At 39.4% G+C, this 25,211-nt stretch overlaps 1 protein-coding gene across 1 annotated transcript; it reads right to left on the bottom strand.

Moving 5' to 3' along the window:
- Nucleotides 1-427: 427 nt before the first annotated feature.
- Nucleotides 428-24,612, bottom strand: TM4SF18 (transmembrane 4 L six family member 18). The gene is made up of 6 exons (XM_081137953.1): nucleotides 24,372-24,612; nucleotides 24,089-24,282; nucleotides 21,040-21,129; nucleotides 4,594-4,736; nucleotides 1,492-1,672; nucleotides 428-734 (listed from the first exon to the last, which is right to left on the bottom strand). The coding sequence occupies exons 2-6, from the start codon at nucleotides 24,263-24,265 to the stop codon at nucleotides 720-722; spliced, it is 606 nt and encodes a 201-aa protein (XP_080994079.1). The 5' UTR covers nucleotides 24,266-24,282; nucleotides 24,372-24,612; the 3' UTR covers nucleotides 428-719.
- Between the last annotated feature and the right edge of the window lie 599 nt (nucleotides 24,613-25,211).

Genomic DNA, 25,211 nt, shown 5'->3' with positions numbered 1-25,211 from the left:
GGTACTCAAGGTTGGAAAAAGCATATGCTTCAATAAAGGTTGGAAAAATAGAAAAAATTTTAATAGTAAAAATATGAATTTTTAAAAAGTATTTTGATAATAAAACATAATAAAGATAAGTTGGAAAATCAGGATCCAGATCAACCACAGTTGACATTTTTGTATAAATCCTTCTAGGTTTAGTTTTTATTCTATATTTTGATTATTTGGTGTGCTCTTTGTTTGTTTTAGATGGTTATGCTTTTTACTGTAAACATAAATTTGTAATCTACTTTTCCACATAGCACTATTCATAACCTTTAAAACATCATTTGTAATGACCCTGTAATTTTACAACTCATGCGCCACTCTTTATTTAATCTTTCCCCTAAACTTCAAATTTTTGATATTTCTAATTTTCCAGGATATTAAATAATGCTGAAATATATACATTTGCATAAAGTTTTATCTTTTATTCTTGTTTATTTACATAGTATAGATTATTAGAAATGGACTTGTTTGATCAAAGGGTATAAATATTATTAAAGATCTTGACACACATGGCTTAGAAAAAAATTCTAAATGAAAGTGTGGCATAATTTGCACTTTAGTGAGGACTGTAAATTTCACAAATGACTACAATAAGCACCAAGTAGTCATCTGAATATTGTCCTCAAGCCTAAATAAAAGACTGAGACAGGTGACCATCACGTGATAATGGAAAACATTCTTGTCCGTATTCAAATGATTCCAGGCTGTAAAAAAAAGAGAACCAATGTGAGTCAAGTAGTAACCTCGACTTGATGAATGATTCATAATCCAGGTAGCAACTTAACCTTACCATTTATATCAAACCAGCATGGACTAGGAATATATCTACTTGAAACTGCTAGGAAAGGGATAGCTAATGTGTGTTGATAAATAAGACACAAGATCTCAGGCATGATGTCTCTTCACTCTGGACTTGCTGGATAGGTTTAGTAGTTTCAATTATAATTAAGTTAACATTAATATTTTAGCAGATGATGCAGAAATAGTTCCAATAGATGTAGACACATTTCGCTTCTTAAAAGCCACTCACTAATGACTCTGTATAAAGAGGATTATTAGCTGAATGTACCAGCATTCAAAAGAAAGAAGATAAGGTTGTGAGCCTTTGATTATTTATGAACAAGAAAATTCTCAATAGACGTAAATGCATATATTTATTTGAGCTTTGGGTTATATCTACATGGAACACTGAGGCATTGCTCATTGAAAACAGTGGGTTGTTCTCATCATATAACATGGAGTGTAGATTTTACTGTCCCATTGATTTAGTCCATGTAGACAAAACAACAAACCCACTGGAATATTGGTAAAAATGGGAGGTATCAGAGGTTGAGTAAAGATGAGGGCAGTAGGGATGGAATGGAAATGATGGAATTCTAAAAGCCTTTTATCAAAACCCATTGGATGTTGGGCAGTGGAGGTAAAACGGGTGAGGTACAGTTGCCAGTGGGGGGGTGTTACCTGGATAATGACTGAATAGGTTCCACACAGTATCTTGGACAACTGAATGACTACTCTGATGAGGCAGACGATCACCTGAAGCCCACTGAGTGCGATGAGAATGGAAAACAAAATGATGTTCCACTGCACTGCCTGCGCGGGTTCAAGGCACCGCATCCAGACGCTGGGATCTGTAAGGAAACTGGGAGCGAGGAGGGAAATGGTCAACAAGATCCAACGAGGCCAAGCCCACATACGTGGCCCAAGAAAGGCTATTTATACGTTTCGGATGCAAATATATATTGTTAAAACACATAATATTATTAAACATGAATTCGTATATTTAAAAAAATCATTCAGTACATATATTGAACATATAGTATGCGTAGGGCAGGGCTATGCTTATTGTAAACATGGTGCTTGACTCAGAGACAATTCTAAGCAATTAGGAAGCAAGACATGTACTGAAGATTCAACAGCAATGAAAGGCAGCAGATGTCAACACCAAGAGAGGTGAAGACTGCCCGTGGCCTGGGCTCTCAGGGACAGGGCTGAGCTTGCACTGGATATAAAATCACACAGGTAGCAAAATGAGAAAGACAAATTCTGCTAGATATTCCTAGGCTCTGTCCCAGAGCCCTCTAGAAGAGTGGTTCTCAAACTTAAGACTACATCAGGATTATGGAGGGCTTGGGAAAATGCAGATTGTGGGGCCCCACTGCAGAGTTTTGGATTCCGAAGCTCCAGATGGGGCTCGAGACTACATTTTTTAAGTTTCCAGGTGATGGTGACGCTGCTGGTCTGTGCCCACATTGTGAGGACTGCTGCTTCAGAGAGTTGCTGTTCTGCCTTTCTTAAGATTTAGACTGTGGGAATGCAAAAGGCCAGAAGGTTTGATCAGTCTAGTTCAGCACGGAACTGTGAGAATGAAATAACTTCCAAGATAATTTTAAAGCCACTGGGTCAACCTGATGATTTTTGCTTACTTCCAGGTCTGCCATGGCCATTACCTCTTCTTATGAGGATAGCACATGCTCTGTTCAACTAAATCAAAATGGAAAACTGGTCTTTAAAACATCCCCCAAACAAAAACAATCAAACCTATTTACAGGGCAAAATTTTCTATAACTATATTGTCAATAATAAGATGATTTTTTTCTCAAAAAAGCAATTCAGGCAGCCTGGGTACCAGCCAAGTGGGTCTGGGTATTAATGCCTGTGGCAGAAAGGAATGAATTCTGCTTGGTGGTGGCTGCCCTCACAACCATGACCTCTCTCCCCTCTTTGTTTTCTCTCCCCTCTTTGTTTTTCCCTCTCACCACTCCATTTCTTCCTTAACAATCTTTCCTATTCTCTATGCTCTAGGACACTCAGAGGCACTCTGAGAATTTCTTGGTATTGCCCCTGACTCTTAGGTCTCAAGAGGTAAAGAGCACTGAGTATGAAGTCACAACTCCCGGCCTGTAGGATCTTGGGAAAGGGGCATTACACCTCTGACCTCTAGAGTTTTATCTGGACAATGAACTTAAAATATCTAACACTAAGGCTACTGTGACTGTTTGTTGAGAGTTATGTAAAACTGCTTTGGAACCTGTAAGCACAATACAGATCTAATTTCCTGTTACCATTTCCCTACACCCGTTTCAGGTGCCCTTCTACTCCTAACTCAGTCTCAGCCACCAGGGAAGCTAACCTCTTCAACATCCTTACTCTAGACTGTTGCAAGTACATGCTCTGCACAGATCACCCAACACTTAAAGCAAGATGACTTGCAGGGTTTCTGTTTTGCTTCCAGGCTATGGTACTATTTATTCTTGTAAACCATAGAGAGTCATAAGTGTACCAGCAGGGTCTGCATGGAATAGAGAATCTGGAAACAGGTGAATGTAAATATCAAAGGCAACTGGAAAGGCATAGTGGGGAGGCACGTGGGCAGCCTGATATTCTTGTATTGAAAGGTTTTGGTTTGAGAGACCCGTTGCTGGATCACAGAATGCTTCACACTGGCTTCTTTGGTTTTGGGGTGAGGATAATCCAGAGGCTAATGGCATTTAAAAAAATGGTTTTTTTGCACCCAGTGGGACTTGATACATTAGGGTCCCTTTCCTGAAGCCCTTCAACCCCATAGGATTGTCTCCTCCAAGTGCTCAGAAAGGCCAAGCGTTGTTTTTTAGGTTCTCCTGACCTGAGGAAGAGCTTTGGACGTAGCACCTTGTGGAGCCTTCAGAATGAAGGCAGCACAGAAGCAGTTCTGCCACGCAGCTCTAGGTGAGCACGGAAGACCTCAAATAAGATGTGGGTCTTGAACAGTAGAGCCAGCCCTGGGGAGCTGAGAAGAAATGTAACTCCCCTGGGGAGTGGTACAGACACTGCCTGGTTTTATTCCGTTAGAATTCTGAGCGTAGGACGAGACAGGGAGAGATTCAGTGACCCTGTCCTGTGTGCCTGTCTGCCACCCTTTGAGCTGCCTCTGTAGATGCCGGCAGGTCGGTGAGCCCAGCACAGTGCCGGCGTGAAGCATTCTGTGATCCAGCGCCGGGTCTCTCAAGCCCTGACCGAGCTACCGCACCAGCCTCCGGACCGCATTTTCGGTAGGCTGCAAACCCCCGCACCCAGGCCTGTCTGCGTCTCAGACTGCGCTTCGCTACTCACCCTGCCCGGCTCGGTCTCCGTGGAGCCCCTGCTGGTATAGCCCTGGGTGGCCCCAGTCAAGGCCACTGTGATTCTCTCTCAGCTGAGCCCCTTTATATCTGTAACCTTCCATACGTCCAACCTGGCCACAGAACAAGAACTGACCTCCCAGAACCACTCAAGGCGCAGGCTCCAGCGGTCGCCAGGCCACGGTAACCATGAAGCCCTGTTCTGAGGCACGGGTGGAACACGCCTTTCGTTTGGGTATCTCCACGAGAGCCTCAAAACAGTGAGTGCATGTGGGTTTACAAGACTGGAGAAAAAGACATCTGAACAAAGATCTGTGCAGGAATATATTGGTCTGGAGGTTAGTAAACACATAGGAAAATTCTGCACTAAACTAGCTGCATGGAACCCTACAGTGACCGTGGAAAATGGGCACGAGCATGAAGCCGGGTGTTCCTGACCTTGGTTTGAAGAATTGTCCCTTACCGTCCTGCAGTGCCTTCAAAGGCGTATTCCCAGCCATCGGGGGTGCGGCAGTATGGGCCTTGGACAAGGCCCACTGCCGACATGGCCAGGCAGTATCCAGAGAAAGCAATCCCAAGAGCAGAAAAGATCATGGACAGCAGTGTCTAAATTAAACACAGAAGGAGGTTAGTGCCACAGAATGAGACAAGGAAATACTGTGGATAAATGATCAGATAGGTGCCTTCCCCTATTCGTCCAAGCCCGCTCAACTCTGTGCAATACAAAATGTCCAGATAAAACAAGGAACATTTCATCCAAACCCACCTGATCCTAAAAATAAGTTTTTAAATGATTTTTTGTTAGGCATTCCATAGAGGTGACTAGTTCATTTACTAAATTCCTTCCCTTTTTTCCTGGAACTTTTTTTTAAGTTTCTTTACCTTTATTGTTGAAAATATTACAGATGTCCCCTTTTTACCCCCATTGATCCTCTCCACCCCACATCCATCCCACCCCTAGGCTTTCTCCAGACCAGTGTCTGTGTCCATAACATATAAGTTCCCTGATTAATCTCTCCCCAGCCATTCCCTCCTCCCCACCTTCCCTCTTAGATCCCTCAGTCTGTTCCATGCTTCTGTGTCTCTGGATCCATTTTGTCCATCAGTTTTTTTTGTTTATTACATTCCACATATATGTGCGATTATATGGTACTTGCCTTTCTCTGACTGGCTTATTTCACTTAGCATAATACTTTCTAGTTCTTCCATGCTGTCCCAAAGGGTACGAGATCCTTCTTCTTTACAGCTGCATAGTATTCCATGGTGTGAATGTCCCACAGCTTTTATATTCACTCATCTACTGATGGGCACTTGGGCTGCTTCCAGATCTTAGCTATTGTAAATTGTGCTGCTATGAACAGAGGGGTGCATAAGTTCTTTGTGATTGATGTTTCGGGATTCTTAGGATATATTCCTAGAAGTGGGATCACTGGGTCAAATGGCAGGTCAGTTTTTAATCTTTTGAGGACCATACTGTTTTCCATAGTGGCTGCACCAGTCTGCACTCCCACCAGCAGTGTACTAGGGCTCCCCTTTCTCCACACCCTCGCCAGCACTTGTAGTTCATTGACTTGATGATAGAGCCATTCTGACAGGTGTAAAGTGAAACCTCATTGTGGTGTTAATTTGCGTCTCTCTGATGATTAGTGACTTTGAGCATTTTCTCATGTGTCTCTTGGCCATCTGAATATCCTCTTTGGAGAAGAGCCTATTTAGGTCATTTTCCCATTTTTTAATTGGATTGTTTGTCTTTCTTTTGTTAAATTGTATGAGTTCCTTTTATATTTTGGATATTAACCCTTTATCAGATGTGTGGTTGGCAAATATGTTCTCCCATACAGCGAGCTCCCTTTTTGTTTTGTTGATGGTTTCTTTTGCTGTGCAGAAGATTTTTATTTAGATGCAGTCCCATTTGTTTATTTTCTCCTTAGTTTCTCTTGCCCTAGGAGATGTATCAACAAGCGTATTGCTATGAGAGATGTCTGAGATCTTGTTGCCTATGTTTTCCTCTAGGATTTTTATGGTTTCATGTCTTACATTTAAGTTTTTTATCCATTTTGAATTTACTTTTGAGTATGGTTTTTCTGGGATTTTGACATCAAAATAGTGATCACCTCAGACATAATGCAGTGAAGGGATGTGGCCAATCAATCCATACTTAGTCATTGAAGACATGTTATTCTCTAAGAACCATAAACTATGATCCTTGCTTTTTGCTTATGTAAATGATATTTTAATATATTCACATGTAGTAATATGAGGGGAAATATTAGGTGTTAGCCTAGATGGTCATATTTGTATTCCAGTCAGGCCGGGATTGCTGGGGAGGAGGGTGTTGTCATTGCGTGGAGAGAACGAGCAGTGTTCACAGGCAGAGCAGCGCAGGCGGAGCTGTGAGAGAGAGTAGATTGGTTTGACCTAAGTGGGGTCCTGCAGAGGAGTAGAGGAGAGAGTTGTGATAGGCCTGATGCTAATGCTGGGGAGACAGGGTTGATAGGACACAGTCTAGCCCTTGTTTCTCTTACAGAGTGAGTGCAGCTTGATAGATCTGGGTGGAACATGGCCTTGAGTACTGCTGGATCAGGGACTCTGCACTTCCTCCTTCCAGACAAAGGTTTAATAACCTTTTATTAAAATTTTTTCAAATCTACAAAAAAGTTGAAAGTACAGTACAGTGAACCCCTATGTATCCTTTGCCTAGACTCCCCTTCTGTGAATATTTACCACTTTTGCTTGCATACTCTCTCTCCCTCTCTCTCTTTATGTATATGTATATACATACCTATATTTATTTATTTACACATTTTTGTTGCTGAAGTATTTGAAAGACATTATGATTTCTCACCCCTACATACATCAGCTCATATCTTCTAAGAATAAAGATATTCTGTTATTCTGTAGCTGTTTTTTTACAGTTTCATAGAGGAACCAATAAAGGTTTATGCACAAAATCATATCTATTTAGTTTCCTTTAATCTATACCTTACTGCCTTTTTGTTTTTTAGTATATTAAATAATTTTTGAAGAATCCCAGCCAGTTATCTTGTAGAACATTTTACATTCTGGACTTTTTTTATTTTCTCCACATTGGACTTGGGTTGAGCCTGTTGGCAAGAATACGTGATTGGTGTGGGTACACTGTGGGCCTCTAACTGCTATTTGTGATGGTAAGTCTGAGCTCTTGGTTTAGGTGGTTTCCTTCAGATCTATAAATGCACACTTTCCACTTTGCAATTAGTAAATAATTTGCGAGGTAGTACTTTGAGACTGTGTCATATCCTGTTCCCTAAAGACATTTCAACAGATGAATTTAGCACCCAGTGAAGATCCTCTTGTCCATTGATCACCAATCTTCACAATAATTGGTTGCAATGTGCTGCTTTTCTATCATTTCTTCTGCATTTATATTATCATTTTTCTGCACAAAAAACCTTCCATTTCTTTCTCCACTGCATCTCTTTCTGTAGACTCATAGATGTTCCAATTCAATGTGTTCTAATTCATAACTGTTATTATTCTTTTAGCTGTTGAAATGGTCCATATATGGCCATTGGGGACATCCATTCAAAGTCAGTTTCTGTGCCACCTGACATGTCCTTATCATTCTTTGAACATTTCCTTGCTTTCTGGCACAGATGTCCCAAGCTCATCTTGAATTTATGTTACCCTAGACTTGGCATACGTTCTTTTTTCTGACAAGTCATGTAGTTGATTTTTGAGCAAGGATGTGATATAAACCAACATATGATTTTGGACAATTTCTCTAGCAGTGATGGCAGGCCAGCTGGAAGTGAGAGAACCCAGGAATAAAGAATCCACAGGGAGACAAGTTCAAGTGACAAAGACATGCAATGGAGAAAAAAGACAATGAGGAAATGAGTAGCTGAAGATGGACTGAAGAAAAAATCCAGAGTTTGAAACTCGGATGAAAAGGAGACAGAAATAACTATGCCAAGAGGAGTAGTTTGGTTTGGGAAAAAATTAATTTAGTTTTAGAAGTGTTTGTTTCAAATGAGAGTAAGACAGCCAAACAGAAACGTGCAGTAGCCAGTTGATGATAAATTCAAAATCTGAGACCAGAAAGAGTGAAAAAAAAACAAACCTGTGCTTTTAGGAACAGGGGTTATCTATATTATTTCTTTGTTTAAAATTATTTTACTGATTATAACATTAATATATGTTTATTATGGAAAATTGGAAAAATATATTTCAAAAACAAAGGAACAATTCTGCTTTTCTCCTGTCTGCTAATTATTTCATTGATATCCTCTCATATGATTAAAAGCTCTTTCAAGTACTATTTCTTATATTGATTTTAATAAGGTTTTGTCCCATGATGGAATGAGATAAACAGAGCTACTTTTTGTTAGCTACTTTGTAAAGAAAATTTACCTATTCACCAATGCCAATTTTGAAAAAGGAATCCTAGTACACTGCTGGTGGGAATGTAAACTGGTACAACCACTATGTAAAACAGTGTGGAGATTCCTCAAAAAAATTAAAAATGGAATTTCCATTTGAACCAGTGATCCCACTTCCAGGAATGTATCCTAAGAAGCCTGAAACACCAATCAGAAAGCATATATACACCCCTATGTTCATAGCAGCACAATTTACAATAGCTAAAATCTGGAAACAGCCCAATCAGCAAATGAGTGGATAAAAAAGCTGTGGTACATTTACACAGTGGAATACTATACAGCTATAAAAAGAAGGATCTTTTACACTTTGAGACAGGAGATAGCATGGAGGGACCTAGAGAGTATTATGCTAAGCGAAATAAGCCAGTCAGAGAAAGACAAGTATCACATGATCTCACTTATATGTAAAATCTAATGAACAAAATAAACTGACAAACAAAATAGCCCCAAAGACATTGAAGAGTGGAACAGACTGATGTATTTCAGATGGAAGGGGGTAGGGTGGGAAGAGATTAACCAAAGAACTTACATGCCTATATGCTTAACCCATGGACACAGACAATAGTGCAGTGAAGGTCTGGGGAGGGAGCAGGAGTGGGGTGGGGGTGGGGGTGTGAATGGGGGGAAAAAAAAGAATATCTCTGTAATACTTTAAATAATAGAGATAAATTTTTTAAAAAGAAAGCAAAAAGAAGAAAGATGTTTTGAAAAGACTGAGCTCCTTTTTTACCAAATGTACACTTAAGCAGTTCACTGGAAAGATCAGTGAAGAATTTCTTTTTTGGGGGAAATTGACAACCATAGCATAATATATATTTATGTATATATACACATACATTACAATGCAATTAATGCTAGATACCATTGCACAATCTAGGTAAGCATCAAAATGAAGTGAGAATAAGAATCTCTCTGTCCCTGGTTGGTGTGCTAAGTGGTTAGAGCATCGTCCCCTGCACCGAAAGTTCAAGGGTTTGATTCCGGGTCAGGGCACATACCTGGGTTGTGCGTTCAATACCCAGTCAGAGCACATGAGAGAGGCAACTGATTGATGTGTCTCCCTCACATTGATCTCTCTCTCTCTCTCTCTCTCTCTCTCCCTCCCTCTCTCAAATCAATAAAATAGGGGAAAGGGTAGATGGCAGCACTCTGACAAGAAGCAGAGTGCCCTTGCTTCCAGCCACGGACTGGATTTACAGCTAAAATACTGCATAATCAACTTAGAAAAACAAGAGAAATACACCTGAGTGGACATATTTTGAGTAAGGAGCACTGAAGAAACATCATAGAGCCTGGTAAGAGAGGAAGGTGTTGAAAGGAGGAGTCACTCCTGAAGCCACTGCTGGGCTGTAAGGTTCAAGGGTTAGAGGCTGCAAAGCTCCCTCCTCTTGGGAGTGTGAACTGGCATCCAAAAGCTGGGATCTTACACCCAGAGCAGAGGAGAAGGGAAGGAGAGCTGGTGCAATGTGGGCAAAGGGAGCCAGGGGAACAGTGTGCCTGCTAGGAGGGGACTACTCCTTCCCAGGGAAACAACAAGCCTAATTGCGGAATCTGGAGCAAAAGACTTTCACCCTGGGTGCTGACCACAGGAAAAGCTGTCCTGCAGTGTGTGGCTTCTGAATAGAAAAGGGCCAGAGGGCTGCACTCAGCAGCCACCTACAGGGACCCTCTACTTTCCTGTAAGGCATTGTGTCAAACCCCAGAAAGCATTTGAACTGTGTTTTGCATGGAGAAGGGGAAGAGAGCCCTCCTGCAGCCAGAGAGGGACCAGAGCAGCCAGTGGGGTGGATTAGGACTCCAGCTGCCAGGGCTGCTGGTGGGGTGAATCATAAGAGTGCCAGAAGAGGCAGAAAGTAAGCAAGGGTTAGAGAATCTAGTGGAGCAAATATGACAGAAAACTTTCCTAAGCTGGTGAAGGAGAAAGCCACACAAGTTCAAGAAGCACAGAAGGTTCCAAACAAGAGGAACCCAAAGAGACCCACTCCAAGACACATCATAATTAAAATGGCAAATGTTAAGGACAGAGAGAGAATATTAAGGGCTGCAAGAGACAGACAAGCAGTGACCTACAAGGGAACCCCCATAAGGCTGACAGCAGAATTCTCAACAGAAACACTTGAGGCCAGAAGGGAGTAGCATGAAGTTCTCAAAGTAATGAAAAGCAAGAACATGCAACCAAGATTGCTTTATCCAGCAAGGCTATCATTTAAAATTGAAAGTGAAATAAAGAGCTTCCCAGACCAAAAAAAAAAAAAGGCTAAAGGAGTTCAGTACCTTCAAACCAGCATTGCAAGAAATGCTGAAAAGACCGCTTTAAGAAGAAGAAATATTGAGAGAAAAGTACATCCGCATAAAGGGGAAAATGGCATTAAATAAGTATATATCAATAGTAACCTTAAATGTAAACAGAATAAATGTTCCATTCAAAGAACTTAATAAACAGATGAACAGAATAGATTCAATGACATGGAAGCATAGGTGAGACTGACAAATGTCAGAGGGATGGAGGAGGGCGGGTGGGTGGAAGCGGAGAGAGTAACCAAAGAATTTATATGCACATATGCACAACCCAAGGACACAGACAATGGTGGGAGAGGGACTGGGGAGGGGGATGGGACGGGGTGGAGTGGCTCATTGGGGAGTAAAAGGGACGTCTGTAATATTTTAAACAAACAAACAAACAAACAAACAAACAAACAAGACATAGGGTAGCTGAATGGATAAGAAAATAGGACCCAAATATATACTGTCTACAAGAGACCCACCTGAGAGCAAAAGATTCACACAGGCTGAAAATGAAGGGATGGAAAAAAAATATTCCATGCAAATGGAAATGAAAAAAAGCTGGACTAGCAATACTTATTTCTGACAAAATAGACTTCAAAATAAAGACCATAACAAGATACAAAGGAGGTCATTACATAATACTAAAGGGATCAATACAAAAGGAGGAAATAACCCTTATAAATATATATGCACCCAATATTGGAGCACCCAAATATAAAAAAATATTTCATGGTGGACTTTAAGGGGGAGATCGACAGCAACACAGTCATAGTGGGAGACTTTAACATCCCACCATCATCACTGGACAGATCATCAAGACAAAAAATCAACAGGGAAACAGAGACCTTAAATAACACACTAGATCTAATGGATTTAATTGACATTTATAGAACATTTCATCCCAAAGCAGCAGAATACACATTCTTCTCAAGTGCACATGGAACATTCTCGAAAATAGACCACATGTTAGGGCACAAGGCAAGTCTCTACAAATTCAAGAATATTGAAATATCAAGCATCTTTTCAGATCACAATGGCATGAAACTGGAAATCAACCACCATAAAAAAACTCAAAAAATATTAAAACACATGGAGGCTAAATAGCATGTTATTAAACAATGACTGGGTTACCAATGAGATCAGGGAAGGAATCAAACACTTCCTGGAAAAAAATGAAAATGAACAGACAACCCAAAATCTATGGGATACAGCAAAAGCAGTCCTGAGAGGAAAGTTCATAGTATTACAGGCATATCTCAAGAAACAAGAAAAAGCTCTACTCAACCATGTAACAAAACAACGAAAAGAATTAGAAAGAGAACAACAAGAAAGCCCAGAGTAAACAGAAGAAAGGAAATAATAAAGATCAGAGCAGAAAGTAATGACATAGAGACTTAAAAAACAATACAAAAAATCAATTAAACCAAGAGCTGGTTCTTTGAAAAGATAAATAAGATTGATGAACCTTTAGCCAGACTCACCAAAAAACAAAGAGGACCCAAATAAATAAAATCAGAAAGGAAAAAGGTAATATAACAACTGACCCACCAGAAATACAAAGGATCATAAGAAAATACTATGAGCAACTGTATGCCAACAAATTGGACAACATGGGGGAAATGGACAAATTCCTAGAAGCATACAACCTTCCAAAGCTGAATCAAGAAGAGGCAGAAAACCTGAATAGGCTGATAACAACTAATGAAATTGAAGCAGTAATAAAAAAAAAACTCCCAGTAAACAAAAGTCCTGGACCAATGTTTAAGATTTACCAAGCATTCAAAGAATTAACACCTATTCTGCCCAAACTATTCCAGAAAATTCAAAGGGAGGGAAGACTCCCAAGCTCTTTTTATGAGACCAGCGTCATCCTAATCTGAAAACCAGATAAAGACACTACAAAGAAAGAAAATTACAGGCCAGTATCCCTGAAGAACATAGATGCTAAAATCGTCAACAAAATACTAGCAAACTGGATCCAGCAATACATTAAAAAGATCATACACCACGGCCAAGTGGGATTTATTCTAGAGATGTAGAGATGCAAGGCTGGTATAATACTAGCAAATCAATAAATGTGACATATCACATAAACAAAATGAAGGACAAAAATCATATGATCATGTCAATAGATGCAGAAAAAGCACTTGACAAAATCCAGCACCTATTTTTGATAAAAACTCTCAGCAAAGTGGAATAGAAGGATCATCCTTCAACATAATAAAGGCCATATATGACAAACCTACAGCCAACCTCATACTCAGGGTCAAAAACTAAAACCATTTCCCTTAAAAACAGGAACAAGACAGGGTTGTCTGCTTTCACCACTCTTATTCAGCATAGTATTGGAAGTCCTTACCACAGCCATCAGACAGAAAGACAACATAAAAGGTATCCAAATTGGAAAAATGGAAGTAAAACTGTTATTATTTGCAGATGACATGATATTGTACATAGAAAACCCTAAAGACTCCACCAAAGTACTACTAAATTTGATAAGTGAATTTGGCAAGGTAACTGGATACAAAGTTAACATCCGAAAATCAAAGGCATTTTTATACACCAACAATAAATTCTCTAAAAGAGAAACTAAAAAAAAAATCCCATTTACTATTGCAACTAAAAAAATAAGATACCTAGAAATAAACTTAACCAAGGATGTAAAAGACCTGAACTCAGAAAACTACAGGTCACTAAAAAAAGAAATAGAGGAAGATATAAACAACTGGAAGAATATACCATGCTCACGAATAGGAAGAACTAATATCATTAAAATGTCCATATTGCCCAAAGCAATCTATAAATTTATTGCAATTCCTATTAAAATACCAGCAACATATTTCACAGAGCTAGAACAAATATTCCAAAAACTTATATGGAACCAAAAAAGACCCCAAATAGCTGCAGCCATCTTGAGAAAGAAGAAAAGAGTGGGGTGGGGAATCACTTTACCAGACTTCAAACTGTACTACAAAACCATTGTAATCAAAACAGCCTGGTATTGGTACAACACCAGACATATAGATCAATGGAACAGAACAGAGACCCCAGAAATCAACCCACACCATTATGGTCAGTTAATATTTGACAAAGGAGGCAAGAGCATACAATGTAGTAAAAACAGTCTCTTCAAGAAATGATGTTGGCAAAATTGGACAGATACACGAAAAAAAATGAAACTAGACCATCAACATACTCCATACACAAGAATAAATTCAAAATGGATAAAAGACTTAAATGTAAGTTGTAAAACCATAAAAATTCTGGAAGAAAACATAGGCAGTAAAGTCACAGACATCTCACATAATGGAATTTTCACTGATACATCCCCTAGGGCAAGAGAAACAAAAGAAAAAATAAACAAATGGGACTACATCAAACTAAAAGGCTTCTGTACAACAAACGAAATCAGCCTCAGAATACAAAGGAACCCCATGGTATGGAAGAACATATTTGCCAACCACACATCTGATAAAGGGCTAATTTCCAGGGTGTAAAGAACTCATACAGCTCAACAAGAGGAAGACAAACAATCCAATTAAAAAATGAGGAAAGGAGCTGAATAGACATGTCTCCAAAGAGGACATACAGATGGCCAAGAGATATATGAAAAAATGCTCAAGGTCACTAATCATCAGAGAGATGCAAATTAAAACCACAATGAGGTATCACTTCACACCTGCCAGAATGGCTGCCATCAACAAATCATCAAATGACATGTGCTGGCGAGGGTGTGGAGAAAGGGGAAGCCCTTGCTGGTAGGAATGCAAACTGATACAGCCACTATGGAAAACAGTGTGGAGGTTCCTCAAAAAATTAAAAATGGAACTGTCTTTTGACCCAGTGATCCCACTTCTAGGAATGTATCCTCAGAATCCTGAAACACTAATTAGAAAGAATATATGCACCCTTATGTTCATAGCAGCACAATTTACAATAGCTAAGATCTGGAAACAGCCCAAGTGCCCATCAGTAGATGAGTGGATAAAACAGCTGTGGCACATTCACACCATGGAATACTATGCAGTTGTAAAGAAGAAGGATCTCGTACCCTTTGGGACAGTATGGATCGACCTGGAGAATATTATGCTAAGCGAAATAAGCCAGGCAGAGAAAGACAAGTACCACATGATCTCACATCTGGAATCTAAAGAACTTAATAAACTGATGAACAAAATAGATTCAATGACATGGAAGCATGGATCAGACTGAGGAATCTCAGAGCGAAGTTAGGGGTGTGTGGAGGGGAGGAAGAGATTAACCAAAGAATTTATATGCATATATGCATAACCCAAGGACACAGACAATAGTGTGGTGAACGCTTGGGGAAGGGAGTGGGTGCAGGGTGGAAGGGGTCAATGTGGAAAAAAGGGTACATCTATAATATTTTGAACAATAAAATATATATATATATAAAATATAAAAATAAAAATCAATAAAATAAAAAAAATTTTAAAAGAATCTCTCTGAATCACAGTTTCATTTTCCATAAAATGCAGATGTGTAGATGATTATAGCACTTATATAACAAGGCTATTTAAAAAATTAAGGACATAATGGATATAAAAATTATTTGAAAAGTGCAAAGTAAAATGAAAATATTACCTATTATTTCAAGTGCCCTTATTTGGTCGATAATTGTTTTCCAGGGAAAACAGCCCACAAAATGTTGGCAAAAGATGAGACTTCCTGGAGGAATGGATAGCAACCAAGAAGTTGATAAAGTTCAGATTATACTACATTAATATAAAGCATCTTGGTCTATTGATATCTTAAGCTGAAGGAGTTTAAGAAAACTGTAGAAGGAGGATTCCATTTGCAGACAATTGCAAGTTGAGGTGAGTCACTCTGACCCCCTACCTGCCCTTCTTTGAAACAGATCATGAAACTCCCATGACAGGTACCTTCCTGTACCAGGAAGAAAGAAGACATTATCACCAGAGACAGGGAATGTGGAACCAAGAAACCTGCATAAATAAACTTACTGAACTAAACTTGGTCTTTCAGTTACTTCTTCACTACCCCTACCTCAAACCCCTGTGTTTTGCCAATGTTCAAAAATTTCTTGTCTCTTTGTCTATAAGAACCTCGCTGTCCTGGCCCACCTCTTTAGGTCTTTATTCTCTTGTGAAGGATCGCATGTACATGTAAAAATTCAGTAAAATTTGTATGCTTTTCTTTTGTTAATCTGCCCTTGTCTGTTTCATTTTCAGACTCAGCTAAAGATCCTAAGAGGGTCAAGGAAAACTTTTTTCTCCCCTACAGTTTCTTGCACCGAAAATGTAGCACCATTGGCTGGGGACACCTTGCTAGATCTGGAAGCTGTTCTTGGAGAGAGACTCTGAATCTCTGATAAAATCTGACAGAAGGTAAAAATTCTTGCCATATCAGTCTTTTAAATCTGCCTGTTGAAACCAGTTGGGCAAAGGTGGTAATAATTTTTTTCCTTTCCAAATTTAGATCGGGAGGAGTAAAAACATTTGTAAGAAATTAGTTCCTTGGATTGTGACTCTCGTTAAAATTTGGTTTTGAGGTGCCCATTAGTTATTGATCCTTTCCCTCCCAGGGACAGCTATTGCTTTCTTGTTTCTCTCTTGTTTTGTGTCCTGAGAACTTGGCTTGCCTTTTTGTCTGTTGGGGCATGCAAGTGTCTCACGCAACCAATTGTTAGACTGGGGCCCTCAAATATGGCTGTGCATAAATGTTGCACCCCGCTTGTGGCTGGTGTCCTACTGACTGTTGCCAACTCTCAGGAAAGTTTTTCTTTTGGTTATCTGAGGGTCAGATTCTGGATCTTGGGAGGGCTGCATCTTTTTTTTACCTTCTTTAAGGGTCCCTCTTGAATTCATGGCTAAGTATTGGTTTCGGTTTTGAGTTACTTGATAGGTAAGCCTTTGATATACATATTCGAAACAATTTTTTTTTTAAAGAGCTCTATGGCCAGAAGTTGGCCAAATTTGAGGTTGATATTGAGAGCCTGATAGAACTTTGTTTTAGGGCCTTCCCTCCTAAGCTAGAATGAAGCTATGTGCTCAGAGGGAAAGCAACACATGCTGAAGGCTTTGTGGGATGACTTACTAAAGCATGCCAGAGACACACAGCTCTAAATCCAGAACACAGAAAAGCTTTCTTTCTATCTGAGTTGGAAATCTTCTCCCTGATATAAGAAGCAAATTGAAGATAATGTAGTTGGATGGGTGGGTCAGCCCTTTATATCATTCAGGCTGCAAACCAGTACTTTGAGGAAAAAACAAACATATAAAACTGACCTTGTCCTACAAGCCTCGTCTTTACAAAACCAGAAATGTGGCTCTAATAGCAATTCAAAGTCCATCTACCCTTACTGATCCCCAAGTGTCCCCTATTCATCTCCAGATGCTGGCAGATCTAAAAGACCAGGACATGGGAAACAGGACTGTTCTGCACTTAAGAGAAAGGAGAAAATTCTTACCATGTCTTTGAAATGTAAACATCCCAAGAGATAGCTAAGATACTACCTAAAAACACCTGAGAGTGAAGGGGAGAAAGGGAAAAGAGGCTTAAAAACCCCTAAACTGCTATGAAAGCTCTCTTGCCCCAAATCTAGACCACAGCCTCTGTAAGACTGCTTGTCAAGGACAAATACACATTTTCAGACCTCATAAAGTATATTAGTAAAATACTTTAGCCATCTGAGCAGATAACCTCAACTTGGTCCCTCTGTTCTTTTACAAACTAGTGAGTTTTGTATTAATGTACTTGACATGACTAAAATTTAACAAAAGCTGTAAGATCTGTGTGTCTGTCCATATGTTTATGTTGATATATATGTTATTACATTAATTAAATGGAAGGCCATTAGGCTAGTGGGCTCCAATACCATAGCGCCTATGCAAGCAAATCAAATCTAAGCCTGCAAATGCCTCAAGGTTGTGAAATTAAAACCTAGGAACAACCAATCACAAACCACCAACTAGATTTTATGCTATAGCCAATCAATAATGACCTTATTTGCTTCTGCCTTTCCTCTATAAAGGTTTTCCCCTGAACTCCTGTCTGTTGAGTGTACCTAACTACTTCCTGTTTGGCAAGGCCTGATTCAAACAGATTTTTGTTCAAATAAACCCTTAAAATATTTTTAACATCTCAGTTTATCTTTTTAATGATATTTTATGGATGTAACATAAAACTGCCTTTGTATGGTACTATCAAATTAGCTTATAAAATCTTTCAGAGGAGTTCTATTCAAACTGGTTTGAAAATAACTGAGCATACAGTTAAATGAAGTATTCCTAAAATTCTCAGAAATATAGAAACTACCCAAAGGTTTGTTTTTTAAGTTCATGTGGTTTGGAATAACCTTGGTAAACAAAGCTGGTTTTAAGATCTTTAAGGGGAAAAAAACAGACATAACTTCAGAGTTGTCAGCATTAAATACAATGCAGACATATAATTAATGTTCCCAATTTTCTCCCACCCTCTGGAATCACTGAGAACTAAAACTGCCCTTTTCCAAAGCCCTGCAATCTCAAGTAGGACACCTTGATATAAACTTCAGAGAATGTACCACAATAGCTCATGTTTAGACAATCTTCATGCCTGTTGCTGTGTGAGCAACTCAGTAAGTTTTCCAGAACATCTAATAACACCCCCAAGGACATTTAACTATGAGCTAGGAAAATCTGTCAGATGACCACTGCTTGCCCTTATTCTATCTGAAGATGCTTGGAGCCCAACATCTAGAAATCTTTTTAACTGACAGCCCACTAGACCTAAAAACAGAGTTTATAGTTTGTTCTAACCATTAACCTTTGCTTTTCCATAGAAATGCCCTGGACTGAGATGCTGCTCTCATGGGCTATGGGACAATCTACTAACTCAGTTTGTGGACTGTGAGACTTCTTGGGGGAAGTTTCAGACTGGGTTCAGGAAATGCTACCCCCTAAATAAGGCATCTTGGAAAATTGAATGTTTTAAGCTAAAGGAGTGTAAGAAAGTGGCAGAAGCAGGATGGTCACTCTGACCAAGCTCCCCACCCCTGGCCTTTCTTCCCTGAAACAGGGCATAGAGCTCCCATGTGAAAGGTGCCCTCCCGGTGCCAGAGGAAGCAAGACATTCATATCACCGGAGACAAGGAATTGGGGCTGAGAAATCTATACAAACAAGCCTTGTTAAACTAACCTTTGTCTTCCCAGTTACCTCTTATCCATTTATTAACCCAAGCCCTTCTGTCTTGCCAATTCTTCACATATTTGTTTCTTTATCTATAACATATAAAAACCTGGTGCTCTGGCTACTTCTTCAGGTCTTTACTCTCCTGTAAAAACTGCCATGTTCATGTAAAAATTTAATAAAATGTGTATGCTTTTCTTCTGTTAATCTGTCTTCCATCAGTTTAAGTTTTCAGACCCAGCCAGGGACCCCTAAGAAAGCCAAGGACAACTTGCTCCCCTAAAAAGTGAACCTCGGGTGACTTCAATTTCCATTCTGGATCTTCAGAACTTACAAACTGGTACAGGCTCAAATTTGTCCTGCAAGGTATGCCTTATTTAATTTAAATGAGAAGCAATTGCCAACATTTTATAGTTGAGAGGATTTAGATCAAAATTCATACTTCTGCTTTTTATTGAAAAGAGAATTATTGCCCAATTTTGTCTTGGTAAGAATTGGCTGGATTAGAGTAGCTCTAAATGGAAAGTTTGCTCTAATGCCTACAGGCTCACTTCTTTCATTTCCATCAGATATTTGGCTCCTGAGGACATATGAGTTGGGACTTCTATTCTAGAGCCTACCTTGAAAGGGCTAAGCGGGAATCCTCTCCCCTTCCTCATGCTCTTCCCATCCAGATGGCAGTCATCTCATGCAGTGTTGATTATAAGGCCCTGTTCAGACTCTAGCTTATTTCTAGCATCCATTTGTGTTGGAGATGCTAACACTGAGTTTAGGCAAATTGAACACATTGATTTTTATTGCCACATACATTTGTTTTCTAGAAATTTCTTGAGTTTCATAGCTTAAATTTACCTAAATCCATTGCCTCACTAGGCTTTTCCATAAATATAATACCAGCAGCTACTGGGGGATACTTAGTCAACTGGTTAAGAAAACACATGCACACACACACACACACACACACACACACACACACACACACACAAGTATATTTAAACTTTTCAATTCTTCACCAAGGGCACAGTGCTAAATTATGAAACTATTTTAACCTTCCAAAGGCATTGGTTAAAGAAACATTTTGGCTGCACATTAAAATCTGGTTGAACCTCAGACGAGCTAAGTCAGGGGCTCTGGGGGTGGAATTTCAACTCCAAACTCCTAGATGACTGCAATGTACAGCCATGGTGTGGAGCCACTGCTGCAAAGAACGCCTACCAGACCTCTGGGAAAGCTCCTCCTAGTTAATAAACCACAAGTGATTCATCTATAAAATAGGAGCAAGAATGATCTAATTCACTGGCTAAATGTAAAAGAACTATAAAATGCTATGCAAATATGAGTGAGCAATGCCAATGATGATGAAGACAAGAATCCTGGCAGAAACGTAGCAGCCCAACTCATGCCTGTACAGCACAGGCTTAGAAAATTTGGGCATATTATACTCTCTTGATTCTATTTTAATTATTTTTAAAGTTCCAACTTAGAAATGTACATTGCCTATACCCAACAACACGGATGAAACCCAAATCATTATGCTGAATGAAAGAAGCCAGATACAAAAGCCAAATACTGCCTGGTTCTGTTGATGCAAAGTATAAAGCATCCATAATGACAAAAAGCAGACCAAGGACTAGTCTCTTGGGATGATGGAAATGTTCTATATCTTGATTGTGATGGTGCTTTCATGGGTGGATTCACTGTCAAAAGTCATGCAATTGTACTCTTTTAATGGATCCCATTTATTATATGTAAGTCAGTCCTCACTAAAGAAGAAAAAAAAAAGACTTTACAGAAACCCAGTTAGAAAAAGATAGAATTATTTTATAATCTCATTTATCTTTAAATTCTGAATTTCCTAAAGAATATCAGCAGAACAAAGGTGAAGAAAAGAGTGTATAAAAAAAAGAGATTATTTTTGGAGTAAATTCTTGGGCTGTGTACTAAACGGATCACAGTGAGGGTAGCATCATGTTAATATTTTTGTGTTTCTGAGTAAGAGGAAAGAAAGTCCAAAGCCCACTCAACTATCTTCAAAAAACTATTGCTCTTACCATGTATTTTTTGCTGCAGTTTTCACTCTGGCAACATTTGTAGTTGTTGTCACTGTCCAGGACAAGAAAGGCTGCTGCGACTATAAGCATCTACAGCAGGGAAGAGAAAAAAATATCGAAGGGGACACTAGTTAACATTCATGCTCATAACCGGAGCACAGTGGTGCAGAGCATAGATTCTGGGTCAGGTCGACCTGGGTTCGAACCCTAGCTCTGCCACTTTCTAACTGTAAACTTGCAAGTACATCTTCTAAAACGGTGTTGTTAGGGTATTATGAGTAGTATATGTGAAATTTTGAACATAATGCTTGATTCATAGTAAGTGATTGATAAATGTTAGTTATTATTATCATGGTTGATCAGTCATCAAAAGCTAACAATTAAAGAGAAGTGGTATGGACATTGGGATACCACCTGGCAGCAAACCTGCATTTCTCACACACCCAGGTGTCAAAGACAAAGGAAAGCCATTCATAGACTTTGCAGTTTGCCAGCCTCTCTCCATTTACTGTTGTCTGGGATCAGGGGTGAGAGGCACGGTAAATCTGAAATAGCAGCTCTTGATTCAAAAGTAAAGTAAGTCAGTTCCCCCACATATTCAAGCCACCTCAGGTACAAATTTTCCAGAGTGTTTTGTCTGTAGTAAGCCAACAAACTGGGAGAATTCAATATATTCTACTTTCCCCTTTTTTGGTATCTTAGGTAAAGGATTGTATATTTGTTCTGGAAAGACATGACTCTCTTGATATTTATAGTTTGTGATTGGGGCAGGTATGGAACATGTATTGCTTCTGGCAAATTCTCCACCTATCCTTTTTTCTCACTGTTCAGTACTGGATTTTGAAGCTAAGTTCATTGTTATTTTACTGCTCGTAGTCAACATTTCCAGTTTCCAAATTCCTTCAGCCTTTACTTATTTATCAATCAACTTAATTATTTATCTATATTCCCCTCCTTTCTCTTAAAAGCATTTGATGCAGTAGCAATAATATTTTTTTTAAAAAATCTTAGACAATTAAAAATAGAGAACAGGTCCTTTTCCCAGTTTTAAATTTTATATGAATATAAGCAAAAGAGTCCTATATTCCCTCCTTTCAACACATTAGTTATCACAGATTTTAATAGGTTTTAACACAATCATGCTTGCAACTCTTCCATGTACTACAATTATGTATGGAAGGAAATGAGATAAGGCACAGTAAACCAGATACAGTAACCAAATTCATTTATAATATTGGCAGAAGTGGCTAGACCTAGGCCCTGGAGTCCTGTGCAAAAGAGAAACACAGGCAGAGCCTGTGTTGAAAGAGAAACTGCTTCCTTTTTTGGTTGTAAAATATAAATGCAATACAGAGGCTCAAGAATAAGGGAGGAAAATTACCCATAATTCCACCACCTTCTCTTGTTTTTCATGTATCACCAGTGTTTTCCCACTTGTGTATACTTTACATCGTTGCAATCATAATTTATTCACGATTTTGTTATATTTTTTTCACTTACAGAATGTTCATTTTCCATGTTGTTAGATCTTCATCATTACAATTTTCACCACCATAAAAAGTGAATGTGCTTGGCCAGCATAGCTCAGTGGTTGAGCGTTGACCCATGAACCAGTAGATCACGGTTCGATTCCCGGTCAGGGCACATGCTCGGCTTGCAGACTCGATTCCCCAGTAGGGGGTGTGCAGGAGGCAGATGATCAATAATTCTCATCATTGATGTTTCTATCTCTCCCTCTCCCTCCTCTCTCTGAAATCAATAAAAAAAAAAAGTGAATGTATCACAGTTTATTTGGCTGCTTCTATGCCAGGATGCTGCTAGTTATTTCTTATTATAAATAATGCTGCCACAAACATCTGTGTATAATCTCTTTTCTTATTTTGGATTATTTCCTTATAATGAATTCTCAGATTTAGGATTACTGACTTGGAAGACAGAGCATTCTCATGGATCTTAATATACCATTTCAAAATCTTCACAAAAGCTTGCATTTATTTATGGAAACACTACACCATTTGCTATGTACCCATCATATAGCAGCTTCAATAGCATTGGGTATTAGTATTTTAAAGTTTACTAATTTAATATGCAAAACAGTAACAAAGTGAAAACTATTTTCCAACATAATTATTCAAGTATTATACAAATTAAACCCCCAGAGAGGTAGAAATAGATTATAATGGATTTGCTTCTGGTGATTGGTGATATAGTAAGCTTACAGTGTACAATGTGTTGTTTCTAACAATGATATGACAGGAAAAGTGTCTTTTCCTCTGAGTTGCCAACATGATTTATTTTTAAAAAAGAAAAGTCATCAGGAAAACACTCATGGATTCTTACTGTGCACAATTTGATTTAGTTTTCAAAAATACCTTCCATTATTAAGGGTATAATGTCCCGCTATTTACCAATGAAATGGCCTATTCTTCAATAAGTATTTATAATCACAATAGTCACTGGGTACCTACTACAAGTCAGTCTCTGTACTGGACACGCCATATGTTAGATTTTTTTTCATCCCCACATCAACCTGAAAAGTAAATGCCATTATCCCATTTCCAATTGAAGACAAGACACTGAGTAACTTGCTCAAGATCTCGTGGCACAAATGACAGAGATCTGAGTGCAAATTTGTCTGCACGTCCAAGTCTCTGTCTTTTCCACGCCGTCTGAGTATCAAGCTAGAGAAATAGGGAGTGCAGGCAGAAAATCTGTTCTGGAAAAGAGCGGTGCCACAGGGGATTCAATAACCCTAACTGACACATAGAGTTCACGAGGACACAGTGTTTCTACAGGCCAGTCTCACAAGCTTTTATTAGGACTAACTTCCTGCACTGCCGAAGCTACATAAATGAGCAGTTTACCAAAAAACAGAGCCAGTCTCCAAGTCCTAAGGGACTACCTGCCTCTCTACCCCCACCCATCTTCCAAATCCCAGACCCAGGATTAGTAGAACAATTTTACATTACTGATTACTTTTAGTAGGAACAAAGCAATTCTTAGTAAAAACTCTCCCTTTTGGATCCCAAGTCTCCCAGGTCCCACTTACCATGATACCTGAGAAACAGATTCCTTCAAAATACCACACGTAGTTGGTGAGCTTACTGCTGGATGCATAGGAAGTTTGCCCGTTTGGGAAATACAATAGTATATTCACAATTATACTCCAAAGTGCAAGCAGAATCAGCAGACCACTGAGGCAGCCTCCACACTTCCGAGACCCCATTCTACCCTGTTCAGAGCCTGCAGGAGATTGCAAGAGTGTAAAATTACATAAAGCCTGTTTTTTATCCTACCTGTCTTTTCTTTCTTTCTTTTTTAAAATTACCTACCACTTTCTGGGGCAGCGCCCTTTAGTGAGTATTCGTGAGGAGCCCAGGACGCAGGCAGGACTACAGCCACAGTCGTGCTTTACAGTTTGCAGAACAATAGACAATGATCTACGACTGAGGAGCTGAGCTGGTCTTCATCCTGTGCCAGAGGAATGCGGTGTTTTCACTGCTTTTAAAACAAGCTGTTTTCCTCTGGGTTAGAGCACCACAGACTCAACCGAGCAGTGATAAGAAGGAAGTCGGGGCTGGCGTTGGCACTGAGTCTGGCAAATTCATCTCACAGTGGAAGGGAGTTAAAGAGAAAACTACCGGGACTAGAGCACGGCAGGCCTGTGGTATGTTGGCTCGAATACCATCTTTGCATACCTGCTTTTAACGCAGTGTTCTTATTTGTGGGCTCCCTCTTCAGCAAGCATTGTTTAAACTGCAAGGGGCACAAAAAAACACAAAGGGCCAGGAGGGCTGGCGGTTGAGGAAAATAAGACGTCACAGTTGCTGGGGTCATTGTCGCAACACCAGAGCTCATGTCTGTTTTCTCTGCCTCTCTGAAAATTAACAACAGGGATAAATTCATGACCTTCTTACTGCTTAGGAAAAGGGAGTGAAGCAAGTTGGGTAATCTGATTAAGATTTCATGAGTAATAACTTTGAAACAAGGATTTAAGAGTTCTTCCTTACAAACTATTGTCTTACATTTAAAGAGCCACAGGTCCCCTGTGGTGATGATGACATGAGGAGGGGGCGGAGGGAAGGACTCAGCGCTAACACTTTGGAGGTGATGGAGGCAGTGGTGGGAAGAATTCCAGGACTGCCTGACCTCATTGCCAAAGTTGCAGGTAA

Source organism: Miniopterus schreibersii (assembly GCF_964146895.1).
Source record: "Miniopterus schreibersii genome assembly, chromosome: 5".
Classification (NCBI taxonomy): domain Eukaryota; kingdom Metazoa; phylum Chordata; class Mammalia; order Chiroptera; family Miniopteridae; genus Miniopterus; species Miniopterus schreibersii.
Note: the sequence above shows the minus strand (reverse complement) of the source record. Positions and strands in the feature narration are given on the sequence as shown.